Raw genomic sequence first — 21,595 nt, 5'->3', positions numbered from 1 at the left:
TATTGCCTTCCCTGTTAGATAAATAGCAATTGATTCAGGATTAACAATCAGGGGCCTGTGCAGGGAGCAGGATTCCTCATGGAAGGCACTTCAGTTTAACCTGAGGCCTAGGTGAAGCCCTTTCCTCTGCATTCAACCATGAAAGTTGCTCTAGAATGTTACTGCACCAAATCTAAAACAATCGTTCATGACACACCTTCTTTCCCCAGTGTGCTCCCACAGCCCTGCTGAAGACAACCTTCATTAATTGAGTATAAAATACTAAATATAGAGAGTCTGTGCTGTAGTGAAGTTACTGCCTTTATGGAAGCTTCAAAATCAGAGCCAGACATCTCCAAGTACAGGTGATCTGCTGCCTCTCTGGTGAATGGAACCTTACATACTGAAATTTAAAGACGCAGTTGCCAGAAAGGCAGATTTCTGTGTCAGCCATTTGTACCCACAGGTTATGTGAACACTGCCAAGCTCTCCTCAAGAATAAACACAGGTCAGGAAAAAAGGCAAATGTGTGCATGCTCTTCTTGTGTTAAATGAGGCAGCCTTGCTTCATGTGTGCACAGAGGTAGTAGGGAAGGGTCAGAAGACTGCAGTGAGAAGTCTTTCCTGTTGGGTTACTCAGCACATTGCCACGCCAGGCACAGGCAGTGATGTGCATCCTTAAAGACACATAGCTAAATGTTCCTGTTCAGCTCTGTACAATAGAAGTACAGGACTCTGCCTAAAAAACAACTGGTTAGACATTGGAATAGGCTGCCCAGGGAAGTGGTGGAGTCACCGTCCCTAGAGATGTTTAAGGAAAGACTGGACATGCCACTTAGTGTCACAGTCTAGTTAACATGGTGGTGTTCGGTCACAGGTTGGACTCCATGATCACAGAAGACTTTTCCAACTTGATTGATCCCGGGATTCTGTGACTCCCTGAAAAGGTCGAGGGACCCGCCTACCCGCGTCGAGCCAGCCAATCACAGTTTAGCGGCCCGCCCCGGCCAATCAGCGCGCCCCGAGGCTGAGGCGCGCCAAATCCCGCCGCGTGAGCGGCGTGGGGTGGTCGCCATGTCCGACTGGGACGCGAGCCCCGAGGAGGAGCGGGCCGTGCCCCGCCGGCCGCGGGCCGCCGCTGCTGCCGGCCGACAGTGCCGCCCGCCGGGCAGCCCTGCGCGGGGCCGCGCCCCCGCCGAGGGCGACGGGGGACGGAGGGACGGCGGGCGGCGGGGGAGGGGCGCGATCAGCCCCGCAGGGGAGGAGTGGGAGCCGCGAGGTGGTGACGGTTCCGGCGGCCCGGGCCGTGCGGCGCGGCAATGGAGGCCCCGAGCTGCCGCCGGCCGGGCTCGGGGCAGCGAGGCGCCCCTGTGCTTCCACCTCGACAGCGCCCTGGTCGGGGCTCTCATAGGTAATGACGAGTACGCCCCTGCGGCCCGGGTGCTTGGGCCGCTGCCGTGAGGGAGTGGGGAGGAGGGAGCGCCTCTGTGTCCCGAAGGAGGGCACGCCTGCCTTCCGTAGCTCCAGCCGTAGAAGGGCCCCACCCACGGCAGGGTGCTTTTGCAGGGTTTCTCCCACTCACCAGGGAAAATTTTCCTCCCTAGAGTAATTGGGTTGACGTCTGTTTCTCATGACCAGCAGTCTGCAAGTGGGCTGAAGCCACTCTCTGGTCATATGGAGGAAGGGTGTCAGTCTCTTGAGTTAGTTTAACTGCTCCATCTCTTCAACTGAGGAGCCTTCCCCTACACAAACACCTTGTGTTTGGTTAACTGACAGAAAAAGTTACCTATATATTCCATCAGTTTGATGTCAAAAGTTCTTTTCTCTGTAGATTCATGGACATGTAAAGGTCTTAGGTTTTGGTCACAACCAAAATACTTAAAATTAATGTGTAGTTTTTGGCAGTTTGTCCTAAATCTCTGTAATGCCCGGTGTGTATCTTTATAACAGGTAGGGGCGGAACTAAAATTAAAGAACTTGAGGATTCTTCAGGTTCCAGGATAAAGGTACCATGTGCTATGTGTCATCAAGACCTGGGCTCTGTTAGGAACATACTTGGTTTTGTTTCCGTGTAAACCAGTTATTGCAGGAAGCTGAAGGGTGTTTCAGTAGCTTAATAATTCCACTGTTTTACAAGAATTGGTAAAAAGGAAGTGGAATTGAGAGTGCAACTTGAATGGTATGTGAAAATAGGAAAAGGTTATTATTTTTTTTTTCCTTAAGTGTGCATTTATTTCCTTTTCTTTTAGAAAAGGGAATAAGGGGCCTTTTCTTGGGAGGAGAATTTAAATTTCAGGGAAAAAAAGGTAAAATACTGGTTTCAGTAAATGTTCTTATATAGTCTTTGCAGTATTAAAAAAACTCAGTAATGTTTTATGAACATAGGTTACAAGAGGAACCTATGGAGCTGAAGTAAAGATTTTCGGCAGTTTTGATGTGCAAAACAAAGCCAAGATGTTGATTGACAATGCTGTTACAAGTTCTGGCCAAAACAACAGAGGTTGGACTGAGAAAGGCAAGAAATGTGGTTTTGGGGGGAAAAATACTATGGATTATCTTTCCATATATTTTGTAGTTTGGTAGACTGTTTTTATATTATTAGTATTTTACAAAGTGAATTAACTTTTACCTTGTTCTGGGACAGTGGCATACCTCCTTAAAACAGAAATACCAGACATCCATCTTTCTCAGCTATGGTCAGTTTTCCCCTCACCCCAAATGCCAGGCTTCTATGAAAATCTGTTCCTGTGTGTTTTCAACAATTTTAATGGATGCAGAATGTTATACCACTTGGTTTCTTGAGTTATCAGTCTGATTCCTTCAAAATACCTGTATTGATTCTAGTGTAAGCTTTAATATAGTATCTGTGGGGTATTAAAATTCAATAAACATTTGTAATGGTAGTCTGTAAAGTGCTGATCATAGCATGGGCAGTGCTGACATCTTACTACTTTCATGGGAAGTTAATGTTTAAGATTTGATGTTGCACTTCATGCCTGGCTTTACTGGGTTTTCTTGTGTTAACTTTATCTGTTATGTGGATATATAAATAATTATTGTATGTTGAGATGCTGCTTATATTATTGGTATGTCTTGTATGTGTTCCCAACAATTTTTGCACAGGCAAACACCATCCATAGTTGTTGATCTGAGGAACTGATGAGGGAGAAGTTATCCAAGGGCTGTATTCCAGCATTAGAATAAGGAATGGGGTAGTTCTCTGTTTTATTTTTAGAAGTACCTCAAAAGGTGGATGACTATGTTTCAAGAGACTAGAAATAGTTAAGACTTCCTTAGTATGTGTGACTGTGTTTTCCCTGTATTTCCTGCTTTTCCACTAATTTTCCACATAGTTGTGTTGCCATTTATATCTTCAGTGTAAAACTTTACTTTCTTACTTGCCTCATCAAAGAAAAAGTACAGAATATAACTAGTCTCACACTTTATTGTGGTGGTGTTGGATGCTTTTGAAGTAAACTTTGCTCTTGTAGCTCTTAAAGCTTTCTGTCTGCATATCAGCTACTGGATTCACAAGTTTTTCAAAAGCCTGCTGCACAACAAGGCTTATTTATAGCTGGAGGAGCAGCATTTCAAAACCTGTCATTACATTATTTAAGTAGCAAAAGAGGTTGAAATGTTTCCCTTTTTTAATCAGAACTGAATTTGTACAGGTTTGAACAATATTTCAGGGCAGAGACGTAGGAAAGAATTTTGTAGTTGTATATTTCATGTCTATTCAAAATATATGAGGACTTACTATAGAAAAAGAAAATAAGGGGAGAGATTTCTCCCACACACTGCAACAGATTCCATCAAACAGCATCATTTTGGTACTAACTTTGCAGGAAAAATCTTAGACGTTTTCAAGCCTGAAAATAACCCAAAGAAATCGGTGATTAACTGGGACTCTCTTCGAGAAAACAGAGCCAAATATGAAGCTATGAAGTGGGCAGGTTAGTTATAAATTTTGATTGTATGATACTTGTCTCTATGTGATAAATCTGTTGAATGCTTACATGTTTTTAATTCTTACTTTGAGATAACTGAATCTTTCACTGTCCAAACTAGTTAAGCATTTGCAGTGAAGTGATCATTTTAGCACTTCTGAGCATGGTCGTGGAGAACACTGTAATTGTCATGGAAGACTTAAACCTGCTACTCAGTTGGCATTTTGACTTCACCCCTTGAAAATAATGTTATTTGATATGTAGCCACAGAAAAAAAATCTGAGAATTGTTAAATATTATACTATACGTGTTAGTAGAAACTATTTTAGAACTTGAAATGTGTGGAGATGGCTCTTTTGCAGATACTGAAGTGTTTGTCTCAACCTTCATCTTTTATATGAGCAACAATAGTCTTTATCACTTAACTAGTCTCCTAGCTTAAGGCACTGTTGGGGTTTGGGGATTTCCGTCTTAAACTTTAGCACTGAATCTGTATTACTTCTTGCTGATTCAAGTTCATTTTTCTGATTGTTGAAGACTTGCCTCCAATTGAGAAAAACTTCTATAAAGAATCATCAAGGACTGCATCTATGTCACAAGAAGAAGTGAAACTGTGGCGGTAAGATCATCCCTTTAGGGAACCATCTGCTTGGCAAAAATTGCTTTTAATGTATAAAGCCTAGAAAGCAGGAGATGAAATGCCAAGGCAGAAGCATTAATGTTGGGATCTTCTTAGGAACTCTTTCTTGGAATGAAACAATAACTAGCAGATGAGTTACTATTAGTTGCTTGGAAAATTAGGTATTATCTGCTTCTCTAAAAGTGTTTGATCTAGTTAAATTTCAGAACAGAAAAATCTCAAGACACTTCTCTTGGCTTTTGGCTGTTTCTTTGCCTCTCATGGAGACAGCATGTTCATATTTTCTAGGTCTTTCCAAATAGGATTATTCCCATGTTTAATACCTCTTGGCTACCATTTTTACCAGATGTATTTTAGTCAAACACCATCTTCAAAACAAAATTCCAACTTCTATTAATGTTGTCTTCCTTTCTTTCTATCTTGTCTTTACAAGTACATCCTGGTTAGTACATGTTTCAGTTAACTGTATCCATTCGCTTTGATCCAACAATCTCCATCACTACTTTGCAAGGAAAACGGATGATCTGTTTCAAGTGATTCAGTTCAGGCCTTGGTAATAGTTTCAGCCCTTTTCAGTAGTTCTAATGAAGTTGGTGAACATTATCAAAGTGTTAGCTTTTTACTACTTTCCTTTTTGCAAGGTGTCTTTTTTGTTTTCTTGCATACCAGAGAAACTGCCACAGGGAGCAAAGCGTGGAACTGACGCTTAAAGTATATGTATGTGTTATTGTTAGAGCTAGTCAGAATTAAAGAACATTGTTCCATAGGTTCAGAACATATATTGAGGAATAGCACTTGTCTGCTAAAGGAATATTTTTTCTGTTTCATCCAATCTGTTTGCTTTAAAGAAAAAAAGACATTAATTGAAAAAAACTAATTCCATAATCATGAGGGGAAGTTGAATTGCCCATTCTTTTCCTTGGTTACACCCCACTTGAAGAAAAAACTTTTTACTGAATGGAGTCTGCAGAAGAGTACAGGACTGACATTAATATGTTTATGCATATTAATATCTCTTAATTGGGGGGAGCCTGGGAAGATCAGTTTTAAATGTAGTTTTTTATTTGTTTTGTGCTTTGGGTTTGGTTTGGTTTGGGGTGGTTGGTTGTTTTGGAGTTTTTTTTGAGCTTGTCTTGCTGATCACTTTTTTCCTAAATTGTTCTGTTTATATTCTGCAGAGTATCCAGGGAGCTGCTCTGCAAATATTTGGGGAAGGTTTTTGTCAGAATATAGGATTCTGACTAAGAAGGCCGATCCATTCCTCTGAGTTCTGGGTTGTCTTTAGGTTTAAAAACTCATCACAGTTACTTAATTTGTAATAGAGTATAATTGTAGTCTGATATGCCAGGACTACAGTTCATGTTAATAGCCATATGTAATTTCAAATTAGTCATTCTTAAGAAAGAGTGGTAATTGATGCCTCCAGGAGAATTGTTTGTATAGTAAGACTTTCTTAAGAATTAGAAGAATAATTCACCCATTCAAGAGCCTAAAATTGGTTTTTTGTTTTTCCAGGAATTTAAAAAATGTTAAGAAGGGCAGTCTTTTGTGTTAGCTCTACTTTTTCAGATTATGAGACTTTAAAGAAATTGCACTGCTTTAATTCTATACAGAAAAGAAAATAATAATATAACTTGTGATGACTTAAAAGAAGGTGAAAAACGCTGCATTCCCAATCCTGTTTGTAAATTTGAAGATGTATTTGAGCACTATCCTGATATTATGACTAATATAAGAAAAGTTGGTTTTCAAAAGCCTACACCAATTCAGGTATGTCTTCAATTTTGATGACTTTTCAACTGAAGCTTAAGAGAAAAGTAAAAAGAACATTTGAGTATTTTTTTATTTTATGTTAGTCACAGGCATGGCCGATCATACTCCAAGGAATTGATCTTATTGGTATAGCACAGACTGGTACTGGGAAGACATTAGCATACCTAATGCCTGGATTCATTCACTTGACTTCACAACCAATGTAAGGACTGCTCAAATGTCTGACTTGTTTAGCTGCGTATACTTCTCCCCACACCCACCTCCTATGTGATGATTTTCTAGTAAAGAAATAAAAATAATAAATTGGAAAAAAATATAAACCTGGTGGAATAAGTCTCAAATTTGTCACCATAGGTTGTGCTAGCAGCAGTGTACTGAGGAAGTTTTGGTCAGTATATAAATGTTTGATGTCAGATGTGATGGACTTTGCCTATCCTTATATGTCCACATTCTATATGTGCTTTGTTTATAGATGCAGAGATCAGCGTGAGGGTCCAGGAATGTTAGTCCTTGCTCCCACTCGAGAACTGGCACTTCAAGTGGAGGCAGAGTGTTTGAAGTATGCATACAAAGGAATTAAAAGGTAAGCTTGTTTCTCACTTGCTTGTTAAGTGGTTTTTTTGTAATTTTTTTTTTTTGTCCTAGCACTTGTAACTTAATTCACTTAGTAAAATAATTGCATTGTAGACAGCACTAAGATCTCCCTGATCCTTCTCTTCAGGATGAACAAGCCTGGTTACCAGTTTCTCATGTCATGCATTCCATGTCATGTCATGTACATCTTCTTGACCATCTTGGTAGCTGCCTGCTGGACTTGTTCCAGAATGAATATGCTTGTCTTGTAATAGAGGCAGGGGGTACTAAAACTGGATATTGTGCTTGAAGTGTGATGTCACAAGTACTGGATAAAGGGGAATAACAAGTTCTAGCCATGAGTTCTGCTGGCTACCTTCTGGTTTTTGTGTAAATATTTTCAGAACAACTGTTACACTCCAGATTTTAAGCCATAAGCTGCCCAGCACAGTTACATTTTGTTTGAGACTTTTTAAAAGCCTTCTGGTTCATTTTAACCTCGAATTCGCATCTGGAGAAAGAGTCACGCTGTTCTCTAAGAGAAATTCTTTTAATTTAGTGAGAAAAATAAGGTATTTTGGCAAAAGTTTTTCCGGGGAGTAAAATACAACCATTTTACTAAAACACCCACCACAAAAACTCAGTTCACAGAAAACACCCACTGCAAACAATCAATATACCATTGTGTTTTAGTAAAACACAATTCATTGGTTTTAAGTTACCCACAAGAGAAGGAAAAGAGTAAAAGAAGAAAACAGATTAAAAGGGTAAAGAAAGAGAGAAGGAGAGAGGAAAGGAAAAATGGTTACTGACAAGATTCAATGATTCACATGGTGCAGGCTGCAGGAGTAAAGAGAGAGAGAGAGAGCACACATGGACTATTTATAGAGTTCAGTTTTCCCTCCCAGGCAGGATATCCAGTCAGTGCCTTCAGGCCAGAGTGAGTAGTGCTGTAGCCAGTCACAGGGTGCAGGGCTGTGCTGTGGGTGGGCTACCAGCCAGGTCTGCCTTGACTGACAGCCCGGCTACAAAGCCTTCAGCTCTGCCATGTGCTCTCAGGCACCCAGCCCTCTTAGCTGCAAGCTATGTGCTCTCCGAAGGCCTTAAGAGATAAGGCAGACCTTACCATGTACCTGCAGGTCTAGGCGCAGTCCTTCCCGACACACACAGTGAGTTGGTTCCGACCCATATCAATAATTCAGTGAGATTTGGATCCAGTATCTCACAACAACCCAAAACATACTCAAGCTTAATAGCTATCTTCATTCCTTTAATGATTATTTTCACTGCAGTTTCAGTAGAAAAGTATTGGTGAACTGTTGAGGGAGTGTCATTCAGTGCTAATTTCATTAATTATTGTGAGACTGTCAGTCACACTTACTGTATTCCTTCCTGTGGTTAGAACCAGGTAATACTTTTTAAAATGAAGCAATATGTTGGCATTTATTTGAAAAGTATTGATTTTAGTTGAGACTTAATAAATTACTTCTAAAACATTTTATTTTACAGTATTTGCATATATGGCGGTGGGGACCGAAAAGGACAGATAGATGTGGTTACCAAAGGTGTGGATATTGTTATTGCTACTCCAGGCAGACTGAATGATCTTCAAATGAACAACTTCATAAATTTGAAGAGCATAACATACTTGGCAAGTAGCTGATATGGAATGAGTAATGCACCAGTTGGAAACTGGTCGACTCAATTTGAACTTAAGCTTTAATGGAGTTTTCTTTAAAGTTCTAAAGTCTTAATTAGAACTTAACACTGACATTGGTGCCAGAGGAGTGATTCATACTTAACCATAATTGCATTGCAGGTGTGGAATATTCTCTAGAAAACACAAAATAGCCTTCTAGTACAGTACGCATTTTAAACATGCTAAATTGTTATTTCAGTAATGTTTGGTGTTCTAAAGTTTGTTTTGTCAGGATTTACTAATGGATGAAATGCCTTTCCAAAGTTGTCTTTTCCTTTTCTTTTTAAAGGTTAACCGTGACTCAGGTTCTTATTAGAACTTCTGCAGTAAACAACAGAATCACACACAGATCTTTAAATGTCAGGGGACTGGCTTTCTTTTGATCACAGTGGAAAAATAGCTGTGTAAACATGTATGAATCCGTATGTCTTCATTTCTTTCTTGCCTTTTGCTGTACTGGACACATAAAACCATTGCTATTTGTAAAATACTTCAATTTATTCAAATTATTTTTAACTTCTCTGTTTAACTGGTGAGTTGTTGCCTTTTTTGACAATTTGGCCCTGCTTTCTGTCCACTCCCCTCTGAGAGTAAATACTACTATGCTGTAGCAAGTTATCACCAATTCTAGGTAATAGTCGTGAGCTTACTGGCAAGGCCAGCAGTGGTATAGCATTATTAGAAATTTGGCCATCTGGAAAAAATTATTATTGTTGGAAGATAAGTCAGTAGCCTCTTGTGGAAGAGTAACATGTAAATGCTGAGCAGGAGGAAAATAGACCTGAAAACCTGAGAACTATAGGATCATTAATAATCTTTTTGCCAAAGTGAAGTATGGTCGTACTACAAGCACACACTGCTTTGTAAAGTAATGTGTAATGAACCAAAATGAGATGACTCAGTATGTGCAGGATATGCTGTAGTATGATATAGCTAAAAAGAATTAACTATCAAATTGAAAAATACGATGATGTGAAGCAGGAGGAAAGACATTTCTTGTTGTACCACGAGCAGTTAAACATTTTCAGAAGATTGAAACCGATGCAAGGACCTTGTTATACGTTGTGGTTAATGTCTCATGCCTCAGACTTTATGGAAATGCTGTACTTCTTTAGGTATCATGTGAAAAGTTTGACATCCAAAATTCTGTCTTTTTTAATGTTACCATGTTTTTCCTTGTAGCTTCTTGTACTGTTTAATATATAAGATAATTTCTGTTTGCAGAGCTTCATTGTCAGTTTTCAGCCAACATATAATTTAATCTTGCAGCCTTATTTCAGAGAAAACAAAGGGGCATTAGATTTCAACTTTAACAGCTTGGATGAACATTCTTCATTGAAGAGCTTCATTTACAGTTTTCATTTAAAGATGAGGCTTGTGAAGTGCACTGAGTATTACTTGCTAGTATGATACAATTGCTTCCCAAAGGACTTCCAAGATCAAATACTGGGATACATTTACTTGTTAAAGAAAAAGCAACCAAACAAAAGAAGCCCCACCAAAAAAAACCCTCACAAAAACAAAAAAAAAAAAACTCTGTTAATTGTGTCTAAGTAGACACTGTATACAAGCTGAATTGGAGGTAGGAAGTTCTCTTCTTGCCTGACAGAACCATCAGGTTGATTGCAGTCTTGATTCAGATTTTTAGGAAGCCATTTATTCAAAATAGAATTTCCCAGTCTTACTTCTGAAATCATGAAAAACAGCAGCCTGTCATAAACAGCAGCCTTTTGATTGTTTACGATACATGTCCCTTGAAGATTGCTTTGTGTTTTGCTGTGTTCAATGTAAATCAGTATTCATTCATCAGTAGTCTGAGTGCTTATTTCTTAGGAACTTAGTCTCATAAAGCAGAAGTAAGGAAATTGGAATTGTGCTTGAATAATTGGGAAGCATTTGGGAGAAAGAGTATAATAAAAATATATATAATTCACGAAGTAGGATATAGAAGGTAGCTTGGAGTAGTCCTTTTATTCTTCAAATACAAAAAAAAATGTAAAACTTACCAAAAACTTAATTGAAAACAGAGGAAAGAAAATAATTTTCACAGAAGAACTGGCTTGTAAGAATTTCTTACCAAGAAATAGAACTGAAATGAACAGTATTAACAAGTAAATAGTGTAGATAACAAGAAACCTAAGATTGTGTTATTTGGGGGACATCCAGCTTGTAAAACAGAACCTGGCTATGAGACATTTGAAAAAGTTAGTGCTACTAACTACTTATCTATTACAGCCTTTTATCTTTATTAGACAGCTATCTGAAATAAGGAAAGTAAACTTCAGCTACTCTGATCCATCTAATAGACATACTTAGGTGCTTTCTTTTCCCTTTCCAGTGAAGTACCAGTGTGCTTAATGGCACAGAAGGCTTCTACTGCTGTAAAGGGCAATGTAGCCAACTCCGTATATAAAATTAGTGATGTTTCAGCCTTGCCATTGTATTGGAATCCATGTGGTTAATGAAATCTCTATGAACCCTCTGAAAGTAAAGAGAATTAAATCAAGAAATAGAATTCTTGTCTCCTGTCTCTCAGTTGATGATTTGTTATTATTTCAGAGATCAACATAAATAATGTACTAAAAACCTTTTATATAAAAAATATCAGAAAATAATGGAACAGCAAAATTGGGAGAGTAGAAAGGGATTATCATCAAAGTCTTCTATTTCCACATAAGTGACTAGAAAATGTCAATACTTAAAAGCACAATTCATATAACTTTAATTTTCAACTAGAGTTTGTGTAAATCAAAGGAGATAAATGAGTCTTAGATGCTAGTCTTCTTCCTTTGTATGAAACTGAAATAATTCACAAGGATGCTTGTATACTAGAAAAAAGATTAGTTCCAAATAGTTGTACTCAGTCCTCCAGCTCACTTGTTCTTTTCTTGTTTTTTCTACCAGATGAAAGAAGCTTGAGCTCTGGGAGTTCTGCAGAGTGTTGTCCTAGTGTGAGCCAGAATGTATGCTCTGGCTTTTTTCCTACTTCTAATGAGGAACTAGATTGATAACATATTTTGATCCTATATGAGATCTCTGATGAGGTAGAAATGAGATTTCCCCTTTAAATTACCAAAACTTTCTTATCGAAAGTGTATAGTGAGGGTTGTCCCCCTCTGGGTTTGGTTAGTTATGACTTTTGTTGGGTTTTTTAATTCTGTGCTTAGTTTTAGGCATCCAGCAAATTTCTGTTAAAAGAAATGATTGTTTTATCTTCATTGAGTTTGTGCTCTTAAAGGTGCTGTGGATTTCGTTTTTCATTTGTATTACTCAAAGAAAAAGTGTCAAAGAAATTGAAGAGGTAAAACAGAAGTTGAACAGGTTTTGCCGTAAGTTATTGAGTGGATTCTGCAATTAAAACTGTTACCATTAAAATTGTCTGCTGTGTAATGTCTTGCTGAAAACCTTATCTAAAGAACCAGACAGAATAAATCACCTTGTTTCTGAGCAGGTTTTAGATGAGGCTGACAGAATGTTGGACATGGGATTTGAACCTCAGATAATGAAGATCCTAATAGATGTGCGGCCTGACAGACAAACTGTTATGACGAGGTATCTAAACATAATAGTGCTCAGTACTTAAACACTGTAAACATAAGGTTATTGAAAAAGTTAATTTCAAAACAAAGGTGTCAGTTCATTAAAACTTTTACTAGTTTGCTTTCTAATTCTGTCTAGTCAGTCCTAATGAGTCATTTCATGATTTTTTTTTTTCATTTTATACTGCCTTTTCTGATGTTTTACATCAGAAATAAATCTTCTTCAACTGTAAAGACTATCAAGTCTCCCAAAAAGGAAGGTATCCTGGGAATGCTAGAATTTGCCATATCAGTTTGAAGTGCCAGCTTCCACTTCTCCATCTGGGACCAAATGTGTTTCCTGACCTTCTGATCAGTGTCTGTGCTAGTCTGTACTTGGATTAATTTTGAAGTTATGCAGCTTTTGGGAATTTAACAATAGAATATCCCAAAAATAATTTTTGTTACTGTATTTTGCATTGGAGCTATGGTTTTAGAGAGAAAACTGACTAGAAACTTGCTTGTTAGGTGTTGTTGAACTACTAAACTCACTTTAGGCTTCATTAGAAAGGCTCCATAACTGTTATGTGTACCTTTAACCAAAAAAGTTGTCTTTCAAGCTTGAGTGCTGTTTACTATTAGCTTAAGATTAGTTCTAAATATTATGTAAGGCATGCAATTACAATGGTGAGCTAAGTGTTTCACTGATGTATGAGAAAGAAAAGAAAGAAATTGGTGAAACTAATGAATTGGAGAAGATTTTGCACACTATTCTCATGTCTGTTTTCCTCTTCACTTCCTGTTTAGTGCTACTTGGCCTGATGGTGTTCGTCGCCTAGCAAAATCCTACTTGAAAAATCCCATGATTGTATATGTTGGCACTCTTGACTTAGCAGTAAGTTGTCCTGTTGGGTTTTTTCCTTGCTTTTGTAAACCTACAGTTAAACCAGGAAAATTTTTGCTTGTAACTATGTGTAAGTAAATGCATGTAACTTTTAAAATCAATCTGAACTTTCAAGAAGGAGTTCCATACTATCTGTTTTAAAGTTTCATTAAAAGTTTAGAAACAACTAAATATTTAAGAAGTATAAAAGAACTTTGTTCTTTATGTTTCTGTAACAACATCTTGAAGTCTTAGCTCTTCAGTAGAAGACATGACAAGCAACAAGTATCAATCACATTGAATGTTTGTTGTACTTTTCTTTACCAAGTGTTCTTGCATGAACCCTTACTTTTGCAGCCTTCAGTTCTGTTCATCAAGTTCTTGTACCTTACTTAGTTTTCCTTCTGAAGGCCTTCCTTCTAATGCATACAGGTCCTCATCTGAACCTGTGTTTCCTAACTCTTTCTTTCCCAAAGGGAGTGGGAGCTCTATACCAAACTCCTGGAGGGCACTTGTCTGGAGCGGGAAGTATGTGTTGGAGTAAGAACTGTCTTTAAAGTCCAAAACTTCTAAAATGTGGGTGTAGTTGCATACTTGTCATTGTTGTGCAGCTACGTGTAGTTGGCTTCAGTACCAGCAGAATTTACAGAAACAGTAGTTCTCCCAAGATCTTAGGAAGTTTTCCTTTTCAGTTTCGCTTTTTTTAGTGATGGCAAATGAGGGAACTTAGTATCCAGTACACATTTAGGTAGAAATGGAGGGAAAATGTGCTTTTCATCCATTCCGTTCAGAACTACACTTTTATCAAATGGCATATCTTTGTCAAAGACAGAAGACAGAAATTTGAAAGACATCAACTGCTGTTGTAGCTCTCTTATCTAATTCATTCATCTCCTTTTATGGGGGCTTCTCTTAATTGAAGAGGTGATATCCGGGGGGGAAGAGTTCCAATGCGGAAAGAGAATCTTGGTGTACTTGACTGATTTTTCAGCTCTTGCCACAAGAACATGATACTATGCTGTGAGAATGTCTACACCTTTATACTACTCGTGTGGTATAGCTTAGACATTCTGTGGTAACCTTCAGATATCATGGAGTAAAGATTTTATTAATGAACTATTGTTGGAATAATTAGAACTAATAATTTCAGATAGATTTACAGAATCTTCTTCAAAAGGCTTGTAGTTTCAGGTAAGACTGATGTTGTTCTGACTTGCTTTGGATAAACATAAAATATACTCAAATTAAAGAGCTTCAATCTGATTTTCACTACTACTAGAATTATTTATTTCACCTCACTAATCTGTACCCTTTAAATCTCTTCTACATGGTTTGACAAATTGCTTAAAGATAAATTTTAATATTTTCCTAAAGCAACTAGGAGACCAAAAATCTCCATTGTTTGAACTCCAAACTGATACATACTTTGTGTTTAAAATAGTTTTTCATGGTCTCTTATTATTAGTTTCGTAATATGGGAATTAACAGAAAAAATATTGTTCTAATCTGTTCCTACTTAACATACCTTTTTACTGTTTGACAGGCAGTAAATACAGTAGAACAAAGAGTTGTCATTATCGCTGAGGAGGAAAAGAGAGCTTTCATGCATGGCTTCATTGAGTCTATGAAGCCAAAAGATAAGGTCATCATTTTTGTGGGAAAAAAGCTTACGTATGTAATCACTTCCCAGTATCACATCTGTTCTGTTTTTTATTTTTCCCTAACAAAAATACTTAGGAGTTTCTTAGTTCACATAATAATTACCAAGTGTAGGAGCTCTTGTCCACAATGTGCTGGTAGTAATACTATTTTTATTTATTTATTCCTTCATGCTGACTGTATCGTTTTTAACATCATTAGTGGTGGTGGCAAGTCTCAGTTTCACATAGTTAAAGTTATAAGTTAAGATTCTTTGGGATACATGAATGCAATGTCCTGTTTACTTTCATACGCAGCTGATGCATACAAGACCTGATTGGTGAGGGGGGGGTAATTGTACCATACCTGAACTTTTTGAGTGAACAATGGAAAAATAATCTAATATTTCTTTTATATATAAATAGGGGTAACCATTTCTGTGGGGAATAGTCTTGCTTTCATACTGTTTTACAATAAATGTCAGCTGACCTAGGTATGGTTTTGTCCTTAGGCACACGGTTAGCTTTTGTTGTCACGTTATCTTTTTGATCTAAATCTAGATACTGCACTATTTTCTTTTTTTTTTTTTTAAGAACCATTGCTTTATTTCATCCTAGAGCTGATGACTTAGCAAGCGACTTTGGTATCCAAGGAATTCCAGTACAGTCACTTCATGGTAACAGGGAACAGTGTGATCGAGAACAGGCTTTAGATGACTTCAAGAAAGGTGAGTTTGTACTGAAGTACTGGTTTGTTTAGGCAGGCTTTTGAAGGTTGTTGTGTTCAGATACTTGTCTATTTGTAAACTGCTGTGTCTCTTTAGTACCATAGAAATTAAAATGTTAAAGAGCTCTGAATTATGTGTATTAATTTGACAAACAAAAAAGCAGAAAACAAAGAGATTGCTCTTCAATAAAATTTGGAATGTCTAAGAGTTTAATAATTTATAATTAAGGTTTGTTTTGTTATTGACATCTCTGGAAAAGTCAGTATTGTGTTAGTCTACAGAATGGTAAATTTAAGTGTCAGATGAGGGTGCTTTCAGTGAAACAGTTCTGCTCCAGATTATGTCAGTAGGGTTATACTTTGGGGTTACGTGAACACTTGCTAATAAAAGACTAGTTCTGTGACAAGAGTGTTAGTTGAGAGTATGGTGGTTGAAGTTTCTGTTCTTTTCACAGACTCTTCTATATCATATAACAAGGCATGCTTCTTGCACCCTGCTGTTCTACTTGTGAAATGCAAATAATAGTAAAATGACATTCTGAGTGCTTACTTACCACCTTGAGAGCTAGCTCAGTGTGACGTGCAATGACCATATTTTTCCTTTATGTGTTAAGAATAATAAGTGCATTAAAAGCAATAGGCTGGATTGTGTTTTCTGTTTATTCCATAAATTCCCATTCTTTTTCTGTTTTACTTATTTTAGGCAAAGTTAAAATATTGGTAGCTACTGACTTAGCGTCCCGTGGCCTTGATGTGCATGATATTACTCATGTTTTTAACTTCGATTTCCCTCGCAACATTGAAGAATATGTTCACAGAGTAGGTCGTACTGGAAGAGCAGGGTAAGTGTTTACCAGAAAGTAGTAATGTGTTATCAATGTTTTGCTATGTTTTATGCACTGCATTCTTGTCAAATTCTAGAGGTACAAGTGATGTGGGGTGGGGAAGTAAAGACTTCAGTCTATCAAAGATGGTTTAGAAACATACTTTCTTTTCAAATTGTTTACCTTTAATTTAACTGAACTACGTTTTAAATTTTTCTCTTATTGAATGGTGTTTGAAAGGTGATTTAAATGTGAGGAGGAATTACAATTCAAAACAATGTCTGCATAGACATTCTGAAACGTTGGTTCTTTGTTTTATCTCTTCATGAGCCGCTAAGTTGTTTCAGCATATTAGGGGAAAAACATCTATAAATTCAAAGTCTTCAGTCTATCATGGTGGTGTAGTTTGGTTTTAGCACTTTTGGATGCTGCATTTCTAGGTTGGTACAAGTGTGATTTTTCTCATGAATGTGTTTATTTTAATCATGATATGAATGTGTCTCTCTTCATACTTAAATACGTTGTCTTTATGCTGGGTTCATTATCTAAAAGTCTGAATTAGTTGTGCCTTTGCTCCATTTCAGGAGAATTGCTGTATTCTGACCTTCATGAAAAGTTGGTCTCTGTCATGTGCATAGTAAATATTCAAGCCACTTTTATCTACCAGCTCAGTAATATTGCCTGTAGTACAGTTTATTACTGCATAGGTCAGTAGAAAAAACCTGACAACAGTTGTTTTGAAGATCAACAGTTACTTCATTCCTTGTCTAGACGCACTGGGGAGGCAGTAACGCTGGTCACGAAGAATGATTGGAAGTTTGCTTCTGATCTGATTGAAATTCTGGAAAGAACAAACCAAGTAAGAATATATTACTGGCTAAGATTTACAGTAGTTCTAGGTTAACACCTGAAGCAGGTCATGAAGCCTATTTAGACCTTTCTTGGTGAATGATTGTGGTGTCTCGGGGAAAAAAATGGGTCTCTCTTGTCCTGGATAGCCTTAGAAGTATTTTACCTTACAGATGATTCCCAGAAAAGAACTGTGAACTTTAAGCAAAGCCTTCCATGTCCAAAGAAAAACTAACTAACATAGGCACACATTGAGGTCTACAGAAGAATAATAGAGTCTGTTTTATTCCATTTGTATTTCACTTCTGGATGCATGTACCAATGTTCTTGTTTAACAGTGTAAATATTAACAATATTTATATCAGAAGAAGCTCAACTATCTATATGTTTATTATATCTGACAGTTCTGGTACCTGCATGTACTTTTCCAAGCTGTCTTTTTTACTGATGCTTGTAAATAGTATGGGAAATAGGACTGGAATGTGATTTCTTTCTTTAAGGAAATGTATTTTTTTCTTGACACCATATCTGAGAAACCAGAGACAATTGTGCTGCTGTTTCTTGCTGTAACAAGAAACAGTATTTTGCCTGGTTTATAGTAAATCCCCAGTTCATGCCCTGTATTGAGTTGAAATTTTGCTTGTTTGTTTGTTTTTGTTTGGACAGATGGGAGCATTAGTACAAACTAAATGGCTTTTACCTGGAACTTGTGGTGTTACTGTGGACACTCTTACTCAAACTTTAAAGCCTGAGTTAGAGCTTCACCTGAATCTTCTGGTTTACAGCTCTTCTTCGAAAGATGTTATGTCACTTTATTGCAAACCTAGTAAGATGCTTTTGAGGGAGGAAAAGGAAAAAAAAATAACAGTTGTCACCTAATAATTTCTAAAGTTGCAGATTTGAGATTTATGGTTGAGATGGGGTTTTTTTAGGTTTCGTTTTATTTTTATTCAGAAAATATAAGAGTTGAAACCAGTAATGATGCTTTGAAGCTACTTAAATGAAAATTAGAGGTGCCTTGTTTTGTATTCTGCGTCAACCATTACCTTCCAAGCTTTGACTCCAGCTGCAGACTGAAGTTCCCAAACTGGTTTTTGGGTTTTTTTTTTTTGATGTGTGATAATTCAACTGGGAACAGTCTCTAAGTTCAGAGGAGAAAAGAGGATCTCTGAATCCTTGCTTTCAAGGGTTACTTTTAGTCACAGCATTATTCTCAAACTTATTTTCATCTGCTAGGGAAGTATCCATACAGACAAGATGGTTGTTTGTTTTTTGTTTTTTTCTCGTGACAATAAAAATACCATTATTTCAGTCTTAAAGCGTCATGTAAAAGGGAAGAAGAGCAACTGAAAACATGCTCTGAAGGTTCAGAATCCTTCAATTTCAAAAGAGATAAACTGCATTTGTTAGCCAGATGTTCTCCATGATTTTTAATATACAGAATATGTAAAGAAAAACAGGTACAACAAAAAGGTATCTCTATCATGCTACAGGGATCTTTTATATATAAAAGCTTATTAGGAAGCATGGACAGATTTATTAGGGAAACAGGTGGAAAAATAGTAATCTCTGTAATACAAGAAAAGTGTTCCATATAAATTATGGAATCTTTATGCTTTTCTGTTTTATCACTTTTACTACCCTGTCTGACTTATATATGTTTACCAGATACACAGATTGTCCATGTAAAAGTTCCAACAAACCACTAGATGCTGGATATTACCTCACTGAGATTTTTATGTTCCCATATCCTTGCTTCTTCCCACCCTTGCCTGCTCGAAAGCCACTCTTGGAAGAAATTGTTGCAATTTTAGTTGGAATAAATTACACTTCAAGCTGTAGGAGAGGATCTGATACTGTGGAAGAAAATCATTCAGTGTTTCAACTGAAAACTAACTTTGTCTCATTACTTCTATCTCCAGTGATAGAAGTCTGTAGTGACTTTCAGCTGGAGGTGCATCATTTTTCACTTTTTACATAATGTTCTAAAACTTAGGCAGAATAGACTGTTCCAGAGGCATCATGTTCTGTAGACTCCTGACAGCCAGGGCAGCTGTCTACCAGTAAGAGCAATTCACCACATAAAATACTAGCGAGCTGTCCCTCATGCCAGATCAAGAAAAAGTTGCTGATAGCAAATGGCAAGCATTGCTGAATTATAAGGCCTGACAAAAGAAATGGGAACTAGAGGAATATACCTTCCTGCTCCATCAGACCCTTTGTCCTGGCTGCATTTTCTTCCTGTCCAAGCATCACCAGGTCTAGGCATTTTTAGGAAGACGTAAAAAGTATTGACATTTGTTTGCACTATACTGTTTGCACTGTATTTGTGCCACTGGTAGAGGGACAAATCACACAGACTGAGCACTCACACTAATACCACGTTCACACGCTGCACATTGCTCTGATGAGGACACTGATTCTGGGCTGGGCGAGTTCTACCTGCTGCACGGCTACATGCTGTCACAGATTGTTGAAGCAGACTGGCTTTGATAGGTTCATGATCCAAGACCTCTCTTGACATTACAGTCACCCATAATGCTTCTTGCAGTACACATCGCATTAATGTCAGCATTGAGCCTGACCTGATTTTAGGAGGCTTGTTGGACACTGCCTTTGTTCCCATGAGCAAAAAATGGTCTATGGGTTTTTTCATTCAGTGGTCACTGTCACTCAGCCTAATAAGTCTGTTTATAATCTTTCACACCAGGCTTTAGTCCTTATGAATGTGAGTAACTCTGAGGTGACAGTGTGTTGATGATACTATTCACCTTCTTTTCCATATAATTACAAACACGCCAAAAAGCACTGTGGATCTTACTAAGGTGCTCTTGAGACCTCCCAGTGGTGGGAGAACTGACCGCTTTCTCCTTCTTTTCTTGTCTTTTAGCTTTGTTATATGCACATGAGAACTGTTCCTATGGCAACACTTTGAAGTCCCAAAGTTTCTCTTTAGAGTCTTTTAAAACTTCCATAAAGAATTTAATATCAACATTCAAATAGATGTATATAGTATGGTATCACCTTTTAGTGACACTGAATGTTTTTACCAGCTGTTCATTATCACTGAAAGATAAACTTCTCCCTGAAATGCAGTGTTGTAATTAGCTGGTTATATGTTGTCATCAGATATGGTCATACAAGCAGAGATATGAAATTGAAAATCCAGAGACACTATGATTTTTCAGTATATTTCAGTACAATTTTATGTAAAAAGATTTCTCTATGCATCTCTACAGAAAAGAATCTGCAAAGTGACAGAAGCCAGATAAGTAATCAATAGTATTTTTATAAAGCAGAGTCTAAAATTTTAGCTTTATTTAAAACTGACCTTGTTTTTCTGCTGCTTTCTTATCAGGTAGTTCCTGACGAGCTTATTGCAATGGCAGAAAGGTACAAAGAATTTCAAGCCAGAAAAGAAAAAGATATACAAAGACCTTGGAGAAAGCTCTCAAAATAACTCTAATCCCTTGAAGCTACTGAAACAAAGTTATTATAGTTAGTGTTAGCATCTATGGGCTTGAATTTATAAGTTTCATTTCTCATTTGGTTGTTTTCTGTACCTGTCCCATTTAAATAAACCATTTAATTTAGTTTTGAGGAGGGTTTAGTTAAATGCAGTATTGATATATAAGAATGTAAAAGATAATTTTTTCTTTTATTTTCAGAGAACTGAATTAGCATTGTAAGCAATGTTTGTCAATGTAGCTTCAAAATACTGTACCTTTGCCTTGATATGCTGCATCTGCCACTGGCACAAAGAAGTATTTCTAAGGAAAACTTAGTTATTTGAAAACTGCTCTCTTTGTAGTAACTTATGTTTGCTGAAGCAAGTTTTGTTTGAAACTTAAGATTAAAAGTCATTTTTGTTAAGACTTTCAAGGTTTTTTTTAGAGGTCTGCATTTTCTTCTGATGGAGGAGAGCATGACAAAAGTCCATGTCTGTGGTTAACTGGGAAGCAAACAGCTTCTACTCTTATTTTCATGGATGTAATATTCTAGCTTAAAGAAAACTAGAGTTTACTAGAGCAATGTTAACAAAGTCATGGAGCAACAAATACACTTGAAGGTCAGCTTTTATTTCCTTCAGATAAAGTTGATTCACATTTTACATTTGGGTGTCAGTTTCTGTCACACAGATTCCTACAGATAATGGGGCATATTTTCTCTTTGGAATTTATATGGGAAGAAGTTATTCCTTCATTTGATGTTTGGTCTGAACTTGTGTTTATGTGTCATATGAGTAAATTAATAAAATGAATTTAGTGAAATGAAAATATTTTAATAAAATTATTCTATAAATGTTCTTTTGGTCTTGCCTCTTTATTTGCTCAAAATTGAGGTGAAATCTGGGCATTATTTAAGCCAGTAGGTTATTTTGCCTTCAAAAAGTAGGCTAAAAATACAGACTTGCCATGGCTTCTTTAAGAAGACACAAAGTATGTATTTACTTGCAGCTCAGCAGTTCCCAAATGCTGTGTATTTCTCACTTGCACAATTTTAGTAATAGGAAATATAATTTTTTTCCCTAACACATATTTCTTCA

General features: G+C 37.2%; 1 protein-coding gene across 2 annotated transcripts; it reads left to right on the top strand.

Annotated features, from left to right (window-relative positions):
• Nucleotides 1-1,034: 1,034 nt before the first annotated feature.
• Nucleotides 1,035-21,140, top strand: DDX43 (DEAD-box helicase 43). Of its 2 annotated transcripts, XM_027697298.1 has the most exons (16): nt 1,035-1,390; nt 1,930-1,985; nt 2,365-2,494; nt 3,825-3,932; nt 4,464-4,545; nt 6,180-6,336; nt 6,423-6,541; nt 6,812-6,922; nt 8,422-8,563; nt 12,063-12,163; nt 12,937-13,024; nt 14,556-14,683; nt 15,268-15,377; nt 16,080-16,218; nt 16,972-17,059; nt 20,408-21,140. In XM_027697298.1, the coding sequence occupies exons 1-16, from the start codon at nt 1,054-1,056 to the stop codon at nt 20,507-20,509; spliced, it is 1,998 nt and encodes a 665-aa protein (XP_027553099.1). In that variant the 5' UTR covers nt 1,035-1,053; the 3' UTR covers nt 20,510-21,140. The 2 variants fall into 2 exon arrangements, with proteins under 2 accessions (XP_027553099.1, XP_027553109.1); XM_027697308.1 differs by lacking the exons at nt 6,180-6,336; nt 6,423-6,541.
• The last annotated feature ends 455 nt before the right edge of the window (nt 21,141-21,595 follow it).

Source organism: Neopelma chrysocephalum, unplaced genomic scaffold (assembly GCF_003984885.1).
Source record: "Neopelma chrysocephalum unplaced genomic scaffold, ASM398488v2 Primary Assembly neopelma1_23b, whole genome shotgun sequence".
Taxonomy (NCBI): Eukaryota; Metazoa; Chordata; class Aves; order Passeriformes; family Pipridae; genus Neopelma; species Neopelma chrysocephalum.
The sequence above is the reverse complement of the archived record's forward strand: the minus strand, read 5'-3'. Positions and strand labels throughout refer to the sequence as shown.